This window comes from Malania oleifera, chromosome 10 (genome assembly GCF_029873635.1).
Source record: "Malania oleifera isolate guangnan ecotype guangnan chromosome 10, ASM2987363v1, whole genome shotgun sequence".
Lineage (NCBI taxonomy): Eukaryota > Viridiplantae > Streptophyta > Magnoliopsida > Santalales > Ximeniaceae > Malania > Malania oleifera.
The window spans coordinates 852356-874947 of record NC_080426.1 but is presented as its reverse complement, the minus strand read 5'-3'; the positions used below and the strand labels follow the sequence as shown (position 1 = coordinate 874947).

At 39.0% G+C, this 22592-nt stretch overlaps 2 protein-coding genes across 2 annotated transcripts; one reads left to right on the top strand and one right to left on the bottom strand.

Annotated features, from left to right (window-relative positions):
- Positions 1–8028: 8028 nt before the first annotated feature.
- LOC131165892 (uncharacterized) lies at positions 8029–10326 on the bottom strand. The gene is made up of 2 exons (XM_058124044.1): positions 9359–10326; positions 8029–8590 (listed from the first exon to the last, which is right to left on the bottom strand). The coding sequence occupies exons 1-2, from the start codon at positions 10324–10326 to the stop codon at positions 8029–8031; spliced, it is 1530 nt and encodes a 509-aa protein (XP_057980027.1).
- Positions 10327–14887: 4561 nt separating this feature from the next.
- Positions 14888–16849, top strand: LOC131165510 (RING-H2 finger protein ATL74-like). The gene has a single exon (XM_058123387.1). The coding sequence runs from the start codon at positions 15969–15971 to the stop codon at positions 16566–16568; it is 600 nt and encodes a 199-aa protein (XP_057979370.1). The 5' UTR covers positions 14888–15968; the 3' UTR covers positions 16569–16849.
- Positions 16850–22592: the final 5743 nt, after the last annotated feature.

Genomic DNA, 22592 nt, shown 5'->3' with positions numbered 1-22592 from the left:
GCCTGCATGACTTTTATACGCTCAAATAGGGTCGGTTGGACCACCAAACCAACAAAATAAGCCTGATGATCACCAACCACCAACTCTATACCTGAGCTCTCCAAATCTCGTCTGATATGACACTGAGTTACAACCGCAGATAAAACTGTAGGTCCTGACTTCCTACTCAACGCATCAGCCACCACATTTGTCTTCCCCGGGTGATAACTGATCGTGCAATCGTAGTCCTTGATCAACTCTAGCCACCACCTCTGCCTCATATTCAACTTCTTCTACGTGAAGAAATACCTGAGGCTCTTATGGTTAGTGAAGATCTCACACTGCACCCCGTACAAATAGTGTCGCCAGATCTTCAATGCATACACAATAGCAGCCAACTCTAGATCATGCATGGGGTAATTCTTCTCATACTCCTTCAGTTGCCAAGAAGCATACGCCACAACCTTACCCTGCTGTATAAGCACACATCCTAAGCCCTTCAGAGATGCATCGCTATAAATCACAAATCCACCATCCCCCGAAAGAATGGTCAACACTGGAGTAGTAACCAGCTGGTGCTTCAACTCCTGAAAGCACTGCTCGCAATCATTAGTCCACTCAAACTGGACTCCTTTCCTCATCAATCGAGTCAGAGGTCCAGACAGTTTAGAGAAACCCTCTACGAACCGACGATATTATCCCACCAATCGTAGAAAACTCCGATCCTCCTGCACATTCTTCGGCCTTACCTAGTCGACCACAACTTCAATCTTGCTAGGATCAACTGATATTACATCCCTAGTAACCACATGGCCTAAAAACGCAATCTGACTCAACCAAAATTCACATTTCTTCAACTTAGCATACAACTTCTTCTCTCGCAAAATCTGTAACACTAACCTCAAATGTTCCACGTGTTCTTTCGTACTCCTCGAGTATACTAGAATGTCATCAATGAATATCATCACGAACCGATCTAGGTACTCATGGAAAACCTTGTTCATTAGATCCATGAACACTGCCAAAGCATTCGTCAACCCAAAAGGCATGACTAAAAACTCGTAGTGGCCATATCAGGTTTGGAAAGCTGTCTTCGCTACATCCTCCGCTCTAACCCTCACCTGATGATATCCTGATCGCAAATCGATCTTCGAAAAGACCCGCGTCCCCTACAACTAGTCAAAGAGATCATCTATACGAGGTAAAGGATAACGATTCTTCACAGTTACCATGTTAATCTCACGGTAATCAATGCACAGCCACATCGACCCGTCCTTCTTCTTCACAAACAGTATTGGAGCTCCCTAAGGTGAAACACTATGTTGAACGAATCCCCTGTCCAGTAATTCCTACAGCTGCTCCTTCAACTCCCAAAGTTTTGCTGAAGCCATCCGGTAGGGAGCTTTATAGATCGGCGCCTTACCAGGCAGCAACTCTATCGCAAACTCCACCTCACGATCCGGAGGTAAACTGGGTAAATCATCTGGGAACACATCCGGGAATTTGATGACTACTCGAATATCCTCGAGTCTCAACTTATCCCGCGACGGTTCCTCTACACAAGCTAAGTACCCCTGACATCTATCCAAGAGTAGCCTTCTCGCCTGTAGTACTGATAGAATCTGCGGCACTGAACGCACACACAATCCCACGAATTCATATTCCTGTTCCCTAGGAGGTCTGAAAACTACCACCTTTCTACGACAGTCGATCACGGCATAGCTGGAGAACGACCAGTCCATCCCCAGAATGACGTCGAACCCTGACATGTCGTATACCACAAGATTCACCGGTAACAGCTTTCCTTGAATTTCCATTAGGCAGTCTATCAACAACTTCCTACAAAAAGATACACTCCCAGATGGCATAGTAAGAGCTAATACCTCATTCATGTCTCAGGTCTCAATCCCACACCGTCCCACAAGATTTACAGATACAAAAGAATGGGTTGCACCCGAATCAAACAGAATAGAAGCTTTATTCGAAAGCAATAATAAGGTACCTGTCACCACGTTACCTACATGCTCAGCGTCTGTTGGAGTAAAAGAGTATACTCTGACCGAAGCTGTATTCGTCTGAGCGGTTCCTCGAGGTATCTGATTACTCCCTCGGTCCCCACTAACTGCAGGCATGTCTTGCCTCGGTGCTCAAAAATCATGAGACATGTGGCCTGGATGGCCACAGCTGTAGCAACTACCCCCAAATGACCGGCACTCTCCCTCGTGCCACCTGTGACATCTGGTACAATGACCACCGGTCTGGCTCATCTGAGAGTCCTGGCGCTCAGTATTCTGGCGGTAACCCGAGCCCTTGCTCCTCTTCTTCCACGATCCTTGACGAGATCCTGTCTGAGAACCAGAAGGTACCATCCTCTTCCTCGATTCCTGATCCACCTCCTCCTCTCGGATACCAGTCTCGATCACCATGGCTTTATCCACCAACACCAAGAAATCGCAGATCTGAAGCATACCCACTAGTCTGCGGATATCTTTCCTCAAACCCTTCTCGAACCTCCAAGTATTCTCATACTCACTGGAGATCATATATGGTGCAAAGCGGGACAGCTCTACGTACTGAGCAGCATACCCCTGCACCGTCAAACTCCCTTGCCTCAGAGCAGAAAACTCATCTGCCTTCACATCACGTACTGAACCCGGGAAGTATCTGTCAAATAACACCTCCTTGAAACGGCTCCACGTCATCTCCTCAAGACCACCTCCGGGCTTCTCCAGCAGACTCACCGCAATCCACCATCGACCTGCCTCCCCAGATAGTTGGAAGGTGGTCTAAAGGACTTGCTGCCTATCCGTGCAATGCAGGACCTCCAAGATCCTCTTAGTCTTCTCCACCCAATCCTCTGCTATCATTGGGTCAGGCCCTCTAGAGAACGTCGGAGGATGCATGCGTGTGAACCTCTCAATGGTGCACCCCGCAGCAGTAATAGAACGCTCACATCTCCTCACACTCCGCCCGATCTCTCGTAACACCTGCCTCGTCAAACATCGAGGCACAGAAGGAGACTCATCACTTGTAGTCTCCTTGGAGCCACTTCCCATGTTATTATCCTTGGGCTCAATGCTGCAACACAATAGGAATCTATCAGTATCCCTACAACACATACAATTAACACCATGATCTACACTAATCATGTTAACCACTCCCTGCCAGGTCTAGGTCTGTCCTATCACATCGACACGAAAGTCATCAATAATGTGCCCTGATTTTACTGGAATCGTCATCCCAGGAAAAACACGGAATACCGTCGACAATTCCCGATCTAGCAACTGAACAACCCTCAACCAACTCTACCCATATCCACATCTTATACTCTAGTATGTACTCATAACTAAGCCTAACCAAGTTTACAAGATCTAGTAACCTAGTTAGCTATAATACCAAGCTGTCACGCCCCGAACCCCGAAATGGGACCCAAAGGTGAGAATGTAACCTAACCTATCTCTGTATCATACAAATCATCACAGATACAGTACAATGGATGAGGGTCTGACCCCGTGGGGTTCCCAGGCACCCTAAACACATCCAACCACAATCATATACGCAGAGAAAAAAGTCATTCTATATCAACATATGTAGTACCATACCAGAGTCTATACAATAGCAGAACATAGCTCTATCAACACGTACAACGGGTGCCCAAATACATATCAAAATGGCAACCCAACCAAAATTACAATCCTAGAACTTACCCAGCGCTAAACACAATACACCAGCCACTACGCTCCCTACACCAGGACGCTAGTTCCGGTTACTCGAAGGACCTGTAAAAATGTACATACAGCTGGGGTGAGACACCTCTCAGTAAGGAAGAACACAGGTTATATCGGTGTGTGGCATTTGAGTGTTATCATGATACAACATACACACAATTAAATGCATTCCAGTACTAATTTACATAGTACATACACGCACACATACGACGACCATTTATACGCAGCCCCGTCACAATACATACATATGATCAGTAATCCTTAGTGTCGTCACACTCTTCAGCCAGAAGCCGAATCGCGACATATGGCGTTGGGCCGTAACCAACCTGCGAACACGGCATCACCAGCATATGGCTAGTCCCCGACTCCCGTGGCATCGTACCGACGCTAAACTGGTGGATCCACACCCTTCGGCCTGATCTACCGGAATAGGCTCACGCCCTCAGATATAGAGCCAAACACTCTTACCTACATGACAGGCGATAACACGCCCTAAGATATAGAGTCGAACACTCTTAGTACATGGGACAATTTCGGAATCGCGTTCCTACTAACATTTCAACATATCACACACACATGCATGCTCATATAACCAAACAAACCACACTCATTTGGTAATCTAAATCATGGTTTTCCAAACAAATACAGTCTAAATAAAGTCAAGGCACAGTCATCCCAATATCACAGTATAAATCACACATATACTCGGTTTTCAACAAAACCCGGGATTCAGCCCGTCGCCCCCCTTTCCCAAAACTGTAATAATGAAAAACTCATAGTTTTTCTCATTAGATCCCCCCAAATGAGTAGCCAAAACACACACAAGACCGTGGACCACAGTTCCATCGAGTCCGATTTCAAAAATAATTAATATAAACATAGTTCCTCTTACCTTAACCCCGTAAGCAAATACCAAACTCCAAGGTCCCTAAACAGTGAACTGAGTTCTAAAACCTACAAATCACAGTACAGATTATGTTCACAAGACAGTTACCTACAAATCTACCAGATCAAAATTGAAAACCGAGCCTTACCTCGATTTTACGCTAAAACCCAAAAATCTCCGAAACAAGATTCTGATTCGTAGAAGTTGTAGAGAATCCTTCCACAATCCTCGTGGTAGCTTCCGTTTTCCGATTCTGCCAATGATCGGCAAAGAATTCTAGAAAGAAGGAGTAGGGAGAGGTTTAGAGAGAAAGAGAGAGAAATAAAAATCTAAGTTTGCTTAGCTTGGAAGAAATGAGAATTTCCTTTTATAGCCCTTTGACCCGGGCAATTTCCAATTTTGCCCCTCTCTTAATATTTAAACCCATTTTTCATATTTTGGGTTCTTACAAGACCTCTTCAATTGATCAATTTCATCGATGTTTTTTCCAGCAACTATTATATCATCCACATATACTATAGTAGCTGTGAAAGAGCCCTCAGCTACCTTTGTGAACAAGCTGTAATCTGCCTTGGATTAAATATATCATTGGTGAATGATGAAATTTGAAAGTTTTGAGTACCACTGACGTGAGGCCTGTTTGAGGCCATATAAACTTTTGTTTAATTTGCATACTTTTTTTCCCCTTTCATTAGGATACCCCGGGGGCAACTCCATGTACACCTCCTCCTCCAAATCCCTATGTAAGAAGGCATTATTGACATCAAATTGCTGTAAGAACCACCTTTTTACTGCTACAATGGCTAATAAGGTTCTCACAGTAACCATTTTTGCCACTGGAGAGAAGGTTTCATGATAGTCCAACCCCTCCTGCTGTGTGTACCCTTTAGCAACAAGCCTGGCCTTGTATCTTTCTATGCTACCATCAGCAAGAAATTTGATTTTGTAAACCCATTTACAGCCTATTGGTTCTTTGTCAGAAGGTAAATCCATAATAATCCAAGTGTCATTGAGTTCAAGGGCAGCAATTTCAGCCTTCATTGTAACATCCTCAAAATTCTAACCGTTTATATATATATCTGCATATCTATATCCATACTTAAGCAGCAGAAACACAAATCATACAACCACTCACATATATATACTATACAATACCAGAATCCAATATATACAGACCATAGCCATACAAAAATACCCCTCCAGCATCATCTACTCAAAATATATACAACTCTGTCAAAAACTCACCCTATAACCAAGGTAATCAAAATACTCTCTATCCGTGAGCTTGATCTGCTTGCCTAACTGGCTCACCTAAAAAATGTTAAAGTAATGGGGAGAGTCGATGCTCAGTAAGTGGAAATATGCTATTACTTGTGTTTGGCAACTAAGTTAAGAATACTTTTAAATAATAACTGAACTGTAATACAACAAATAATCTATAAAGCATATCTTTCTTTCTCAATTTAAAACATACTGTATCGTTTGTATTTTTCTATTTTTCATACTGATAATATCATACTATATTCATCATATACTATAAAACTGTATACATATACATATCTATGCTTTATCCCTAGGACTCTGTACGTCATGATTTGACCCCTCATGACACGGTTGTGCGGCCCGTAGGCGGGACTTCATCTGGTCGGCCCTCCAGATAAGTCAATATACTCTACACTACCTCAGTCCAGCCAAACTGCATCCACTCCTAGGCTTGGGACTGGCTACTACCTCGTCAAACCCCCTCCACCCAGTGAACTAGGGAGCTGCATACTCTCCGAGCACGGCTGACGGTATCCACACACTATCTGAGATATGTGGTTGCATTTTATTTATATATAGTAACGATACCATGCTCTGTATTCTATATTTGTACTATATCTGTCTGTAATCTTTCCACAGGGATCTGATACTATATACATATATACTTTTTTACTGTTTTCATCATGTTTCCAAAATTACCATAACTCTATCTTTCTGTACTGTAAATACTATAAATTATGTATACTGTATCTATAGCATCTTGATGCTACCTCTGTATCTCTGTCTATATACGCTGTCTATATACTCTGTCTGTATACTCTGTATGTTATGGTAATAGGAAACATGACATACTATAACTCTGTATATACTGTTCTGTATAAAACTGTAATATAAATACTGATCTGAGTAAAACTGTATGCATGCATATGTATATATATATATATATATATATATATATATATATATCTGTTTCATGAAACCATTTATATAAAAGTTGTATATGCGTGTACATTTCTCTGTATACTCTGTGTATATAAATCTATATCTGTATATTATGTATAATCTCATATACTGGAAAAACTATATAAACTGTATATACTATCTATATTTGTGTATTCAATATAGTATGATACATTATAAAAGCTATAAAAATTCTTCATCACATGAAAAATCTACTCAGGCCACACAAGCATGTAAACTCATATTCTGTAAAAACTACATAATAAACTAATATGAATATATGTCTGAATTCTCTGTTAACTATATTAAAACTCCTAACATAGCATATTTCCCTTACCTTAACTCTGAAAAGCCTCTATAAAACTCTGGCTCTCTACCCGCGGGGTTCCTAACTCAACATCCTGAAAATAAATCCCGCAGAACAAAATATCAGTATTTTCTTACCTACAACATTTCTTATAACTGAGGGAAAGGAAAATACTAAATAAAATGTCTTATCCTGAGATTGGGACAAAATCCAACCCAACTTTTCCAACGATCAGCTCCGCAGACTTACAAAGAACTTCGCCAGGAGCATCGTGGTAGCCTCAAATCTTCGATCCGATAAAAAATAGGCCCAAAAACGAAGAGAGAAGGAGAGAGAGTCGTAAGAGAGAGAGAGAGACACTGAAAATGATAAAAATCCCGGTTTTCCACTATTTATAGGGCCATATTTGTCGACGAGACACGTCACTTCGTCGACGAATCCTTAGTAAATTCGTCAACGAATACCTGTATTCGTCGATGAAATTTAGAGTAGCCTAAATCGGTCTCTCGGTATTTTCTCATCGACAAAATCTTGCCGTCATCCTTATGTACTCATAGACGAACCCCTGTATTCATCGACGAGTCCAGGCAATTCCTTGAAATTATTATTATTATCTCCAAAATGCAATGTCGCGTTCGTCGACGAAACCTACTGCCTCCTTTGGTTCCTGTTTCCATTTTCCTCTCTCTTTAATATTTAAATATCAGTATTTTCCGAGTCGTTACATTCATGGCTTTGACCCAGTTGGATGATGTACTTGCCTCTAGGTAAGTTGTAGGTTCAGTGTGTGAAGTTATGGAGGTCACGAAAGTCTTGTGAGGTGTAGACAATTTATCATAAGATATGGTGGCACTTAGAGGAGAAGGCTTACCTGATAAGATCTGGTCCTTCTGCTTGTCCAAGTCCTAAGATAGGGAAAGGAAGGATGACTGCTGACATATGAAATCCTGCAAATTAGTGGGAGCTCTCCTTATTCTGGTTGATTTTCTGGGTAAGTGTGTATGGGTGTTGTCACCAGCTTCTGTTTCTGATCTAGAGTTGTTTTGGGAACTGATCTGTTCATTGCTTTGTGAATTAGATAATGCAACAGGCATTTGTTCTACTTCTGAATTGATATTGGGGCTGACAGTGTCTATGGAGTGATTGTGAATAGGCAGAGCAGGAATGGAAATGACAGGGTTTTGAGTAAAACTTAACTCATTTGGACTTGGTGGTGAATTGGTGTTGCTGAAACTAGTATCAGGATGACTGATTTTATTCGTTTTGAATGGAAACACAATTTCATGAAACACAACATTTCGAGAAATGAAGATCTTCTTAGTATCTAAATCCAGAAGTCTATATCCTTTGACACCAAAAGGATAACCAATAAATGTAGACTTTCTGGCCCTTGGATCAAATTTTTGTCTTCCATTAACTAAAGTGGTAGCAAAGGCCAAGCACCCAAAAACCTTTAGATGGTCATACCTGGGTTTCCATTTGAACAAAACCTCAAAAGGGCTTTTATGATTTAATAATGGAGATGGAGTTCTGTTAATGAGGTATACAGCCGTAAGAATGCAGTGGTTCCAATATTTCAATGAAATGCCACTTTGAAATTTTAGTGCTCTTGCAACATTTAAAATATGTTGATGTTTTCTTTCAAAAGTGGCATTTTGTTGAGGTTTCTCCACACATGTCTTTTGGTGCAAAATTCCATGTTTTAGATAAAATTCTTTCATGTCAAACTCACCTCCATTATCACTTCGAATGGTTTTTACTTTTGTTTCAAATTGGGTTTCTATCATCACACAAAAATTTTGTAAATTGGTGTTTGCTTCTGATTTCAACTTCAACATATAAGCCCAAGTACACCTACTGAAATCATCCACAATAGTCAAAAAATACGTGCAGCCATCATGATTAATCTCATTACATGGACCCCATATGTCACAATGTATCAGCTAAAAACATTTCTTAGATTAATGTTGACTAGTTGGAAATGGTAGCTTGTGTTGTTTAGCTAAAGAACAAATGAGACATGGGTGATCATCAGAAGGTTTTGGTATGTTGATTTTGGTATCTGTGTCAAATTGAGAGTAAGAGGAATGGCCTAATCTATAGTGCCAGAGGTCAAAGGAATCACTGTTGTTGCTAACAGAAGCTGAAAAGCCAGTTTTGAGGTTATGTTTGGATAGAGCATCGGATAATGCTGAAGGAGAGACTTCTTTTTGCAGCATATGATAGAGTCCTTACTTCACTTTACCCATGCTAGTCATTGTCCAAGTCAAAAGGTCCTGAATATAACAGTAATCAAAAAAGAAAACAAGGCAACAATTTAGTTCTTGAGTCATTTTCTTTGCTGAAATCAGATTAAAGGAAAAATTGGGAACACAAAGAGCATCGTGCAATATAAGATTCTTGGCGACCTTGGCTGTTCCTATGTGAGTAACAGGAACTATCTGACCATTTGGTAGAGCTACAGAGGAGGAAATGGTGCTCTGGATGGAATGAAATAAGGACTTGGAGCAGATCATATGGTCTGTTGCTCTAGTGTCAATAATCCAAGGGATTTCTGAGACATTGCTGGATTTGGAAGTAAAAATAGAAAAACACAGAGATATACTAGAAATTTTGTGGTTATTTGTATCTGAGGATGAAGGTGTGACCATGGCATGATTTGCCGAGGGAATGAAAGCTTGGTTTCCAGAGATAGGTTTGAGGAGAGCCAGAAGTTGAGTATACTGCTCTGGTGTCAATGACATTTGAGATTTGTCTTTCAGAACCCCCTGCTCAGGACCAACAGCTGCATTCACATTTGACAAATTTGTGACAAGTCTGTTCTTCTCTTGTCCTTTGTATCCTACTGGGTATCCATGTAATCTGTAGCATTTATCTGCTGTGTGGCCGAGCATTTGGCAATGAGTACATGTGGGTTTGTTCGGATTTGCTTTGAAGCATCTCTCCAAGGAGTGTCCTGGTATTTTGCAGAAGGTACAATAATACCTATCCTTCTTTTGTTGCCCAGCAGATTGTTTGCCAAAATTCCCTTTGCTCGCCAAAGCCATAGAGTCATTGCCAAGGTTGTTTGTAGAGATTTCCCTTCGCTTTTCCTCTTGCTGGATAATGGAGTAAACCTCATTCAAGCTGGGAAAGGGTTTGATCAGCAGTATCCATGCTTTAATAGCTTCGTACGTATCATTAAGCCCCATCAAGAACTTCATTACACAATCCCTTTGCTGGTTCTGAACTACAACTCTTAACCCTCCACAGGTACAGTAAGGAATTGATTCATAGTTGAGTAATTCATCAAGCAAGGTTTTAAGTTTAGAAAAATAAATGCTTACTGAGTCTTGATCTTGCTTGAGGTTTGTGATGCCTTGCTTCACCTCAAAAATTCTGGGAGCATTTTGTTAAGCAAAACGTTGCTCCAGCTCCAACCAAAGTTGATGCGCAGTTTCTGCATATGTGGTGCTGGATTTGATATCAACCATCATTGTGTTCTGCATCCATGTTATCACGATATCATTGCACCTCGGCCAATGTTCCATTAGAAGATCATTGGGGTTAAAAGGTTCACAGATGAGACCATCAATGAATCCGAGTTTGTTCTTGATTCACAAAGCCCTTTTCATGGATCTAGCCCAAGAATAGTAGTTGCTGCAGTCCAGGTATGTGTGACGAGCATGGCACCTAAACCATCGCCGCTGCCAATAAAATAAGGACTGGTGGGTTGTGTTGGATCGTGAGGAATAGCTGCTGGTGAATTGGTGTTTGGTGGTGGATTTGGAGGAGTGGTTTGGCTGGTGAATTGAAGGATTCATCCATCGTGGCTCTGATACCATGTAAGAATTTGACTCTGCTGTTGTGAGTGAGAAGCGCTGGTCTGCAATGGATCAAACGTAGGAAGGAAAAGAAGGGAATGCAGAATAGAGGAAAGAAAAATTGCAGAAGAGTTCTCCCGCATTCTTTTTCTGTATTAGATCAACAAATATATATAGTATAAAATGGAATCAAAATGGTTAGAAGCTAACTACAGGAATAAAAATACAGTTATTCCTAACAAATCCCCGTAACAGAATGGAGAAAGAATAAAACAAAATAAAATAAAATGAAACAAGATTTGTGTAGGTACGATTATGAGCAGTTGCCTGCACCCAGTTCAGGTTTCTTCATTCTTCAATATTTGTACCTCATGAGTTATACTCATCAAGTGGACAAGTCTTCAGGGTTTCATGAGCAGTGCTCATTAGATGAGCCATTACTGGTGAGCAGTGCCCACTCCTTACGTAGGGGTCATGCTAATCTTCACTGTGTCTTACCAATTTAATCGATCGAAGGATGATTCACATAAGTCGTTTGATTTTTTTGCAGCAACACGCTCTTTCATGAACTTAAATATTCTTTTTGTACTATTATCAAAACAGTGTGCACAACCTTGTATTTTTAAAAATCGATAACGTTATGTTTGAAAATATGGATTTCGAACTTTGAATTTTATTTTTGATAGATTTAAATAATTTTTAATATAATTTTATATTATATTTTATCGAACTCCGATATAAATCCAAATCTAAACTCGCCAGACATAGGATAAAGGTAGTATTTTTTGGAGCTTGAATTTTAGATCTTGAATCTAGAATTTAGTGGATTAAGACAAATTTTAATATAATTTTATAGTAAATCTTATTTAAATTGAATACAATTCTAAATTGAAAGTCCCTCCAAGTATAATAAAAAGAAAATTTGGCTTAAACTAGGTACGTACAATTCTAAATTGAAAGTCTTCTCCAAGTATGGTATATCTTAAATCTTTTTTTTTTTCTTTTTATTTAAGAGAAAAAGAATTGACATGATTGTGGAAAGACCAAGGGAACCTTCCAGCTCTCCAAATCTAGAGGAGGACAACTTGCATTAATAATATTTGAGTGCAGCGATTAACATAATTAAGGCTAGCTAATACACGTATGGAGGAGCCCACTCCCCGATTTTCTTGCCCTCGTTAATTAGTGATTTAGCTTAAGAGAGAATTGGGAGAGAGAGATTATTATATTTAGTGGCGTGAGATTTGATGAGCCCACAACCTGGGTCTCCATAATATCTCTGTCCCATTGATCGCGAATGTGATTTATATAAATTTCTGATATTTTTTATTTTTATTTTTACAAATCACTCTTTAAATATTATGTCTTTTCAGTAAAATTGTGGAATTGGATTATATATTTCCCTTTAAGTCATGAAAATTGGGTGGGCTTGCTTGGTCCACTGATACATCATGGTGTGGGCTTGTATCCCAACCGCTGTGGTTTGGTTAACCTGTTTTGTTGTTTAATGTCCTAAATCCAAATCTAATGCTGACGATGCATCATTAATTGATCTATATAAAATATAAAGAGGGTAGCTAGCTGTTGGTAGAGGCAGGCTCACATTAATTTGAGTGGGGGCCAATAATTTTAAAAATTAAAAATTATTATCATTAATTGAAAATACTCTCTTAAAAATAAAAGTAAAAAAAAAAAACTTTAGAATTTTAAGTAAATAAGGAAATTAATAATAGGACATTCCAGAAAGTGTTTTTTTTAAAAAAAAGTAAACCAATGTTATTTGATACTTCTGTGAATTGAAAATATGTGTGTGTTTAAAATATGTTTTGAAAATTTTTTAAAAAATATTTATGTATTATTTTTTTATATATTTATTTGCTTTCTTTTGAAAAAATATTTGCATCCGCCTCTAGCGGGCGGGAGGCGTTGGCGGTAGGGCTAGTGGAAGCGGGAGCATAAATTCAATAACATTCGGGTCTGACCCGGCGGATTAGGTGGGTTCTACAGGTAATATTTACATGAACAGGTGTGGCGGCGGGCCAGCGAAACGGACGGCCCAGAGTGAGATGGACGCGACCTGCGTCTCCAGATGGGTTTGTTTCCGGTGGGCAGTGGGGCGGGGGGCAATTGCCACAGCCACACGGTCTCCATGCCACGACAACTCACAGTCTTATCTCCAACCATCGGTCACTCTTTCACAGACACACTGTTTATGAAAACTCAGATTTATTGTTTTAAATTCAAAGAATGATTATCGCTTTTCCTATTTGCAATGAGAACATATAATTAATTAATTCCTCTTAAGCTTCCTCTTATCCTTCACCAACTTTATTTTATTGCAACGTTAAAAATGATAGCATTTTTTATAACCAAAAAAAAAAGAGACAGTGAGTATTATCGTGATTATAATGGTGGTCTGATTATTATATTTTTTTCATTAAAATTAACCCTCAGTTATATATTAGGCATACACTCTCTTTTTCTGAATTTCTCTTTCACAAATTCAATGGCTGGATATTAAGTAACTCATAATTTACCCATCATAAGAATTTTACTTATATGTTCTTTCATCGAAAGAAAAAGTTCATAACTTAATTTATCTATCTAGTGCTTGTTCAATTATATGCCTTTTTTTATTTTCATTTCTGTTCGAGTATGTGAGATGATTTCTTCTTTGTTGATTGGTATATGTAGTACCCTTTTCTTTTTCCTGACTACTTTGTACTACTATTTTCTTCTCTCAAGTATTTTGATTTCCACCAAAATAAATAAATAAAATTGTGATAAACAATGTTATGATACGAGATTCAATAAAATAGCTAAAAATTTCAGTGTAATGAATATTATTATATTTTTAGTAATTGACAATGATACGCATAGAATCTTTTTCATGTAACACCGACGACTAAAGGGTTTAAGTGTTGTCTTTAAATCTTCCCATGAAATATGATAGAAAGCAATTCTAAAAAAAGTTGTCAATTCAATGCCTTGAATCTTATTCCATTTTGGATCAAACTTATACTCAACTAAATATTGGCTCTATGGTCCAATGAATTATTAAGTTTAAATGTTACTCTACTAAATAGTTATAAGTGCTAAATAACATTTCTCTTCACTAATTAAAAGAGTTCTAATTATTTTAATAAATTAAAGTTTGTAAACTTTAAATTCATATATGAATCATGTGATATAGTAGTTTATGCTATCTAACCTTATCACATTTTGAACGATAAATAAATCTTTAAATTTTAAATAATCATCAATTGATTATTATCTAAAATTTTAAAAAATTAATTGTCATTTCAAATGTGACATGATTAGACAACATAAACTAATAATTTTCTATTGAATTTTTATAACAGTCAATCAATTACTTGCACATGAATTGCATGTGAATTTTAAAGCTAGTTTTAAGGAAATAATAAAAATCATTAGAAGTTTGCCAGCTTGATAAAAAAGTAAAGTAACATAACACTTTTTTTTTTTTGTATAAATATTCTATGGTGGAAATTTGGCTATGATGCACGTAAAAAAATTCTATGGTGGAAATTTGGCTATGATGCACGGATGAATTTCATTAAAGTAATTAGAAGTTGGCGAACTTATTAATTCGTTGAACATATGTCTTAACAAACTTAGTGGAAACGACTAAAATTAGAGGATAACTTTGTTTGGCTAATTCAAAAGCATATAGTTAGTGAAATGAACTATTAATTAAACCTGCCTATATCATAATCAAAAGCTTAATGTCGCAGAGATTTTTATCCTTATTAATTAGATAATGGTTCCAAATTTGAGACTGATTTTTAAGACAAGGATAGTGAGGCAGAGTGGGTAGTAGCACTCTTTTAACTATCATTTCCAGATGCCCTCCTAAGTGGTACAAAATCTAAAAGAGTGCGCAGGAGTGGGAGGGAGGATTTGGTGCTGATGAGAATAAGCATTTAGTTGTGGGTTTGTTTGAGAAGGTGGTGGGATCAGGTGCCATAATCAAAATTCTCAAGACATCCTTTTCTTTTCCTCTACATGAAAGCTGAACTTTAATCACTGTGTCAATGTGGCATGCTCTCTCTCTCTCTCTCTCTCTCTCTCTCTCTCTAATAAAAGATGAACTGAAAAGACATCAACCCCAATTCCTACTCCTTCGCTTTCTCACTGACTTCATTTGGGTATCTTCTTCCACCTCCCTCTCTGTATCCCTGCGTCCTTTAATTTGCCACATCCCCCATTCAAAGGCCTGCCTGCTCATCAGTCATCACCCAACCCATCATCCATGTCCTGCACACCCCCCTCCTATTTAACTCTCCCCACCCCCCCGCTCACAATTGAAAATTCATGCATCTAATCTGCGGATGTCGTGAAGGAAAGCTTCATCCCTTGACCTCCACGATTTTAAGATGATCAAAATTCTGGTGAGGCCGAAGAGTGCTTGATCGAAGAACTTGTCATCCCCTTCAATCCTCGTTTTTGCTGTTGTTAATTCTTATTTCTTTTCGTCCGAAATCGGAAAGGATTAGTGTCAACTGGGGTAGTTTGATGTGTTCCGGAATTGGGATTGTGTAGCAGTACAGTACCCTTTTGTCATATATATCCTCTACCTCCTTCTCTTTCCCTTGCCCTTATCCAACCTATTGACCAACTCGGAAGATGCCTTTTTCTTACTGGGGGTACTGTTATCTTGAAACCCTCAAAACCCTGGAACAGAGAGTATCGTAGCTCAAGATCAGAGTCTTGCCAGTTCCCTCTTTCGTTGAAAAGTGAAATCAGATGAAGCAAAAACCCAAAAGAAAGCACTGACATGCTCAAATACATATATGCATGCTCTCCCGCTTCCTGTACCCCTTGCAATAAACGAATTCTCTACTCATCACCTCCTTTGTGGTCCGATTTGGTGTCAAAACGCCCTGCACGAACCAAGTTAATCCCTAGCTTGTTGCATAACAACAACAACAACAAAGGAATTGAAGTCCTTTTTCCCCCTTGCTACCTCATTCTCATCTTGAATTAGAAGCTAGCTGCTGCAAAAGAAAATCAAAGTGAAAATGGTGACGCTTCACCACCGTCCGCCTCGACTGGTACTCCTCGAAGCCGAAGTGGGTGCAGCGTCGCCGCCCACCACTGGAGGCAGAACGCGCAGCTCCTACACCAACGAGGCCAATTTCGACACCAACATGGTCATCATCCTCGCCGCTTTGCTATGCGCGCTTATATGCGCCCTGGGCTTGAACTCTATCGTGCGCTGTGCTCTCCGCTGCAGCCGCAGGTTCACTTTCGAAACGCCAGGTGAGACGGCCGCGCGGTTCGCGGCGACGGGGCTGAAGAAGAGCGCTCTGCGGCAGATTCCGGTGGTGGTTTACGGTTCGTCGGGGGTTAACGTTCCGGCGACGGATTGCGCGATTTGTCTGGGAGAGTTCGTGGGCGGAGAGAAGATAAGGGTACTGCCCAAGTGTCGGCATGGGTTTCATGTGAGGTGCATAGACACGTGGCTGCTTTCGCACTCATCTTGTCCCACTTGCCGGCAGTCTTTGCCGGAGAATCTATCGGCCTCGGGTGCAGGGGATGGCGACACCGGGATCCAGCCGACGGGGAATGCAGCGGCAGGGCATGGGGAAGTGAATCTAGCAGTAGAGGAGGTGAGTTGATCAGCCTCTGAAAACACATTCATGAAAATTTCACGGGGGAAATCAAAAACAGAGCAAGCCTAGAGGCTCTAGCTTTTTTTGATTTTTTTTTTTAAATTTTTTATTTTATGTATCTGAGGTGTTGGTTGGGTGGGGGGGGGGGGGGGGTTACAAGTCTATTTGTGTAATTATGCATAGGGAAGTATGTTGGGTGGTAGCAATTGAAGTATTGAAAAATCCATGGATTGAGATAGCAAAGATAGCTTTAATTTAATGGATTGGATTAATGTATATGTGCTTTGTTGAAAGAGTGATTGGTAAATTTTGGAATTTTTACTAACTAATTGAGCTTATAATAATTTTGGGTTCTTTTTTATTTTAGTTTTTACTTGACACTTGAATTGCCATAGATTCTTGTTGTATGTAATTCAGCTGATTCCTAATTCTATTTTTAGATTTTAATTAATTTCAAACAAATCACAATAACAATCTGATTTTGTTCAAACATCAATCACAATCACACCTAAACTTAAACCTGTTTATTTTGACGTGTGTGTGTGTGTGCTAAGCCTGATTAAGAAAAATATATGTTCACCAAATAATATTCAGCAAAACATAAACATGCCACAATCACAATCCACAAGAACACATTTACGTGGTTCGGCCCAAAAATTGGCTTACATCTACGGCGGAAACTCACCTCCAGAGACTCTATATTAAATCAGTAGAAATAAATACAAGTACACACAGATTTATCCTTTCTTGTCTTACCGATCTCCTCTGGAAATCAGCCCAAGAATAATCCAAGAAATCCCCCTTTTGCACTTGCAAAGAACCCTAGGTCTCCCTATATTCCTCCCTGATTTCCCTAAAAGAAACCCTCCCCAAGAAACTAAATCTAAGCTTTTACCTTGCCTTACCCTTGCGCGAACCTTCGTTGGAGGTTGGAGATCCCCCTAATGCCAAACCTCCGCTGCCGTCTCCTTCTCTCGTGCGGCTTCACTCTCCCGCGTGGCTAAAGGAACTCGTTGCAGATGCTCTCTCTCGTGGCCGCTGAAAGCCCTCTACTGAAGACTCGTGGCTAGAAAAAAGGAGAAGACCCCCCTGCGCTGCTGAAGCTGCAAAACAGAAAGTGAAAAAATTTCTCCCTTGCCCCTTACTGTGTTTTCCTTATCTATTTACAATTCATTTCATGTAAATTACATCACTGCCCCTCATAGTAAAAGAAATAACATCAGCCATTGGATCTCTCAATAAATGGACGACTTGGATTTCCTTCAGGCAAGTTTGACACCAACAATTCTCCACCTTGGCAAGCTTGTGATCCTTGCACCTCCTTAGCATGTCCTATGGCGGTTCCTGCAAAAAAAATACTAGAAACTTCCAAAATTAACCAAGTTCGAACAATGTTCAAACTTGAATTTAGGTACTACTTTAGTCATCATATCTGAAGGATTATCCTCCGTTGGAATTTTTCTTACTTATATTTCTCCACTATAAATAATATCTCTCACAAAATGCAGTCTAACATCTATATGTTTAGACCTATCATGATAAACATGATTCCTAACCAAATGATTAGTGTTTTGATTGTCACAATAAATTGTAATGGTTCCACTATACATTCCTAACTCTAGGCATAGTCCTTTTATCCATATAGCTTCCTTAAAGGCTTCAGTCATGGTAATATATTTAGCCTTCATGGTACACAAGGCTACCACCGACTGCATGTGAGATTTCTGTTAGCTTTACCGTGATCCCAAGTAGGGGGTGAATTGGTATTTTTAAAATTTATTTTCTAGGTATTCCTCCTAACAGCAGTATGTTCACAAGCCTATGGTCAATCTAGTGCAAATAATGTAACAATACCAGAAATTAAATAAAGTAATTTAAACAATCACACAAGCACCAGAAAGCAGTAAAGAAAGGATGACACGCAGATATGTTATCGAGGTTCGGCCAACTGCCTACGTCCCTACCTTGGCTAACCAGCACAAGGATTATCATAATAACTTACTCACTTAAACGGGTGGAGCGACACCTATACAAACCAGGTCAAATTACCACAGGGCTGACCTCAACCTTCACCAATCCTTACCGGGCTGGATTACCGCCCCCTCAGGCCACGCCTGGAATCTCTCAGATATACAATCAAACGGTACAATATATTGGTGCTTTCACGTAAAGCAGATTTGTACCACAAATGCGCACAAACACAAACACCACAAATGATTTAAAATGTAAGCTCTGTGTGGTCTAATTATTTCAACTCTCAACTATGTTTTCTATCAGTGTAGTAAGTACGTGAGAGTGTCTAACAAGCAATCTGTGTATCTCAAGGTATTTCAATCAAAAGTGTTCACACAGATTATCAGATAAGCCTCAAGAATATCAATCAATAGAATATCTCAATCATGGAAGTATGTATATGCTTGGATTGCAAAATATATAGGATCTTTGTTTTCAGCAAGAATATTTGAGTGAATAAATATTGCAACAAAGATGTTTCACCTCAAACACAAATATCTCCTCAAATAGTTTTCAAAATAAAGAGCAATAGATATTTGTAAATGATTTTGAAAATATTTCGCAACCAAAAGCAAAAATGGGCTTCTTAAGATATTGCAACAAATATGTAATGTCGGAAGACCTAGTAAAGTCTTCTTAAGATGAACTTATTGGCTAATTACCCTAAGAATCCTTTTGGTTCAGCTCTCAATAAAATTATATCAATCTCACAATCAAGAGAGAGTGAACCTTCCTATCTAAGCACTCAAGAATACTTACAAATGATTTTACGAGTATTGAATGTAAGTTAGAGTGTTTGTAGGAAAGGTGTGAGCAAATGGGAATCAAAAGAAAATATTTTTGCTTGAGAGAGATTTTCTTAATTCTTTTTGCTAATTGGTGCTTAATCCACCAAATGAAAGAGTATATATAGACATACTGAAAATTTTGACCGTTGGGGACCTATTAGGGATTGTTAGAAAAGATTAATGACATTTAAATCAATTTAACCCTGTTTAAAACATTTAACCGCGGTAAAAAAATAGGAGCAACCCAAGAGGTCCGGTCGACCAGAAATGGTTCGGTCGACCAGGACTCAAATGGCTCGGTCGACCAGGGGACTTTTGAACTGAAATGCTCGGTCGACCGGAGAGGGCGATTTTCCAATTTTTCAAGTTTCAGTCGACCAGGGCATTTTGAACTACATGGTTCGGTCGACCAGACTGCTGGGAATTCTCCCGAGAACCCTCCGGTCGACCAAGTAGTTGTAGTACAAAAGTTCTCAGTCGACCAGATGGTCAACTGTTGACCCAGGAGGGTTTCGATCGACTAGGGCCTTTTGAACTATAAGTTTCGGTCGACCAAGTGGTCAATCTTTGACCCAAAGAAGCTTCGGTCGACCAGGGCCTTTTGAACTACCTTTGCTGGTCGACCGGGTGGTCAAACTTTGACCCAGGATGTCTCGATCGACCAGGCCAAAATGAACTGGCTTGGCTGGTCGACCGAAAGTGCATCGTGTGTGCATTTCGGTCCCGTCTTGATACAATCAAACCCTATTTCGGTGCCTAACAAATATATGTAAAAGTGTGAGTGTCCTAGGGGCACTTGGGGTCCAATTTGAGAACACCGAAAAAGTTCGGTGTCGGTCGACCAAGGGAATACCCTAAGGTCTTTCTAAGATCATTTTTTATTTGTATCTGGTTTGAGCTTACAAAATAAATCATGCATGTGATGTGTGTGCTTATTACAAACCGAATACCCTAATTACTATTACAGACAAAACTCACTACAAAAATATTACAATTAAGAGCATGAATGTCTTCAAGCTTTGAGCTTTTGCGTGCCATTGATGATATGCTAATATGAACCTGCACATGAACTAGATGTTTATTAGATACAGGAGTATTTGTCATTATCAAAATCGGGCGTGACCTATAAGGTCAACAATTTCCAACTAATAACACTACCTAAAAAAGAAAAGACCATACCAGACAAAGACTTCCTGGTATCTAGATTTCTAGTATAGTCAGAATCTACATATCCTTTTAATCATATTTCACAGTGCATATCCTTTTTACCAAATATTAATCCTTACTGTTTTGTTCCAGACAAGTATTGAAAAATTTGTTTCAAAGCATGACAATGTGGTTTTCCAGGTTTGCTTATAAATCTACTCACTTGACTTACAGCATAAGATAGATCAGGTATAGAACATACCATAGCATACATTACACTACCAACCATACTAGCATAAGGTATTCTATTCATAAACAGTGACTCACTTTCAGTTTCAGGACACTATTTTCTAGATAATTTAACATGTTGTGCAACAGGAATAGAAGTAGATTTAACATGACTCATTCCAAATCTTTTAATATCTTTGAAATATAAGACTTTTGAGACAAGTGGAGAAGCTTTTTATTCCTTGCTCTAGTTACTTCCATACCAAGTATTCTTTTAACAAGTCCTAAGTCTTTCATTTCAAATTCAGATTTAAGCATGCACTTAACTTGATGTAACATATGCATGTCTCCACAAACAACCAACATGTTATCAACATATAATAGCAAATATATATGACATTTATCACATGATTTAAAATAAACACAGTCATCATAATTGCTTCTACAAAAATCATTTTGAATCATGTAAGAATCAAATCATTTATACCATTGTCTAGGTGATTGTTTCAACCCATATAAAGATTTCTTTAATAAACATACATGATTTTTATTCATTTCCGTATCAAAGCCCTTGGGAGGTGGCATATAAACTGTTTCTTCAAAAGTACCATGCAAGAAAGCAGTTTTAACATCAAGTTGTTCCAAATGCAAGTTATGTACAACAATAAAAGATAATAGAATTCTAATTGAACTATGCCTCAAAACAAGGGAAAATATTTCATTATAGTCTACCCCTTCCCTTTGTGTAAATCCCTTGGCCACTAACCTAGCTTTATACCTAGGTGGTTCAACTTTAGGGATTCCCTCTTTTCTCTTAAAGATCCACTTGGATCCTATGAGTTTCTGTTTTTCCGGTCTAGGTACCATCACCCGTGTCTCATTCTTGTTTAGAGACTCAATTTCTTCTTACATTGCAAGAATCCATTTTTCAACCTCTTTACTATCGATGGCCTCTCTAAAAGTCTTAGGCTCCACCTCAATTTCTGTTTTAGCAACAGAAAGAGCAAAAGTTGTCATATCAGCTTCCTTATACCTTTGAGGAGGTCTTATGACCCTCCTCTCCGTATCCTGTGCTAGAAGGTAAGTTTTACTTAATTCAGAGGTTTCCGTTTTTGAGTTTTGCTCCTCAAAATTTGCAGCATCTGTTTCTAAATGGCTATGAGAAGTGGAGAGTTGCTCCACTCAAGCTGCGGGTCACTAGTATCAGAGTGCCTAACACTTTCATCTGAATTTTCTAGTTTTCCCCCCCATTTTAGTTTCATTAAAAACTACATCTCTGCTAATAATACATTTTAATTTTTTAGGTTCCACAACCTAAAGCTTATAGCCTTTAACCCCCTCTGGGTATCCCACAAAAATGCATTTAATAGCCCTAGGCTCTAATTTATCAATTCTAATGTGGGCATAGGCTACGCACCCAAAACTTTTAAACCTTGATAGTCAATAGGCTTACCTGACTAGATTTCTTGAGGGGTTTTATAATTTAAAACTGTGGAAGGACACTTATTAATAAGGTATACAGCAGTGGTCACCGCCTCTGCCCAAACAGTCTTAGGCAGACCTAAAGTGGCTAACATGCATCTTACCCTTTCCAAAATAATTCTATTCATCCTTTCAGCTAATCCATTCTGTTGGGGAGTATCATTAATAGTCCTATGTCTAGTTATGCCCTCAGCTTTACAAAATTCAGAAAATTCATTTGACAAGTATTCTAATCCATTGTCTGTTCTCAGTGTTTTAACTTTTCAGTCAACTTGATTTTTAACTAAGGTTTTGCATTTTTTAAACTTTTCAAAAGTATCACTTTTATGTTTTAGAATATAAACTCATACTTTCCTAGAAAAGTCATCTATAA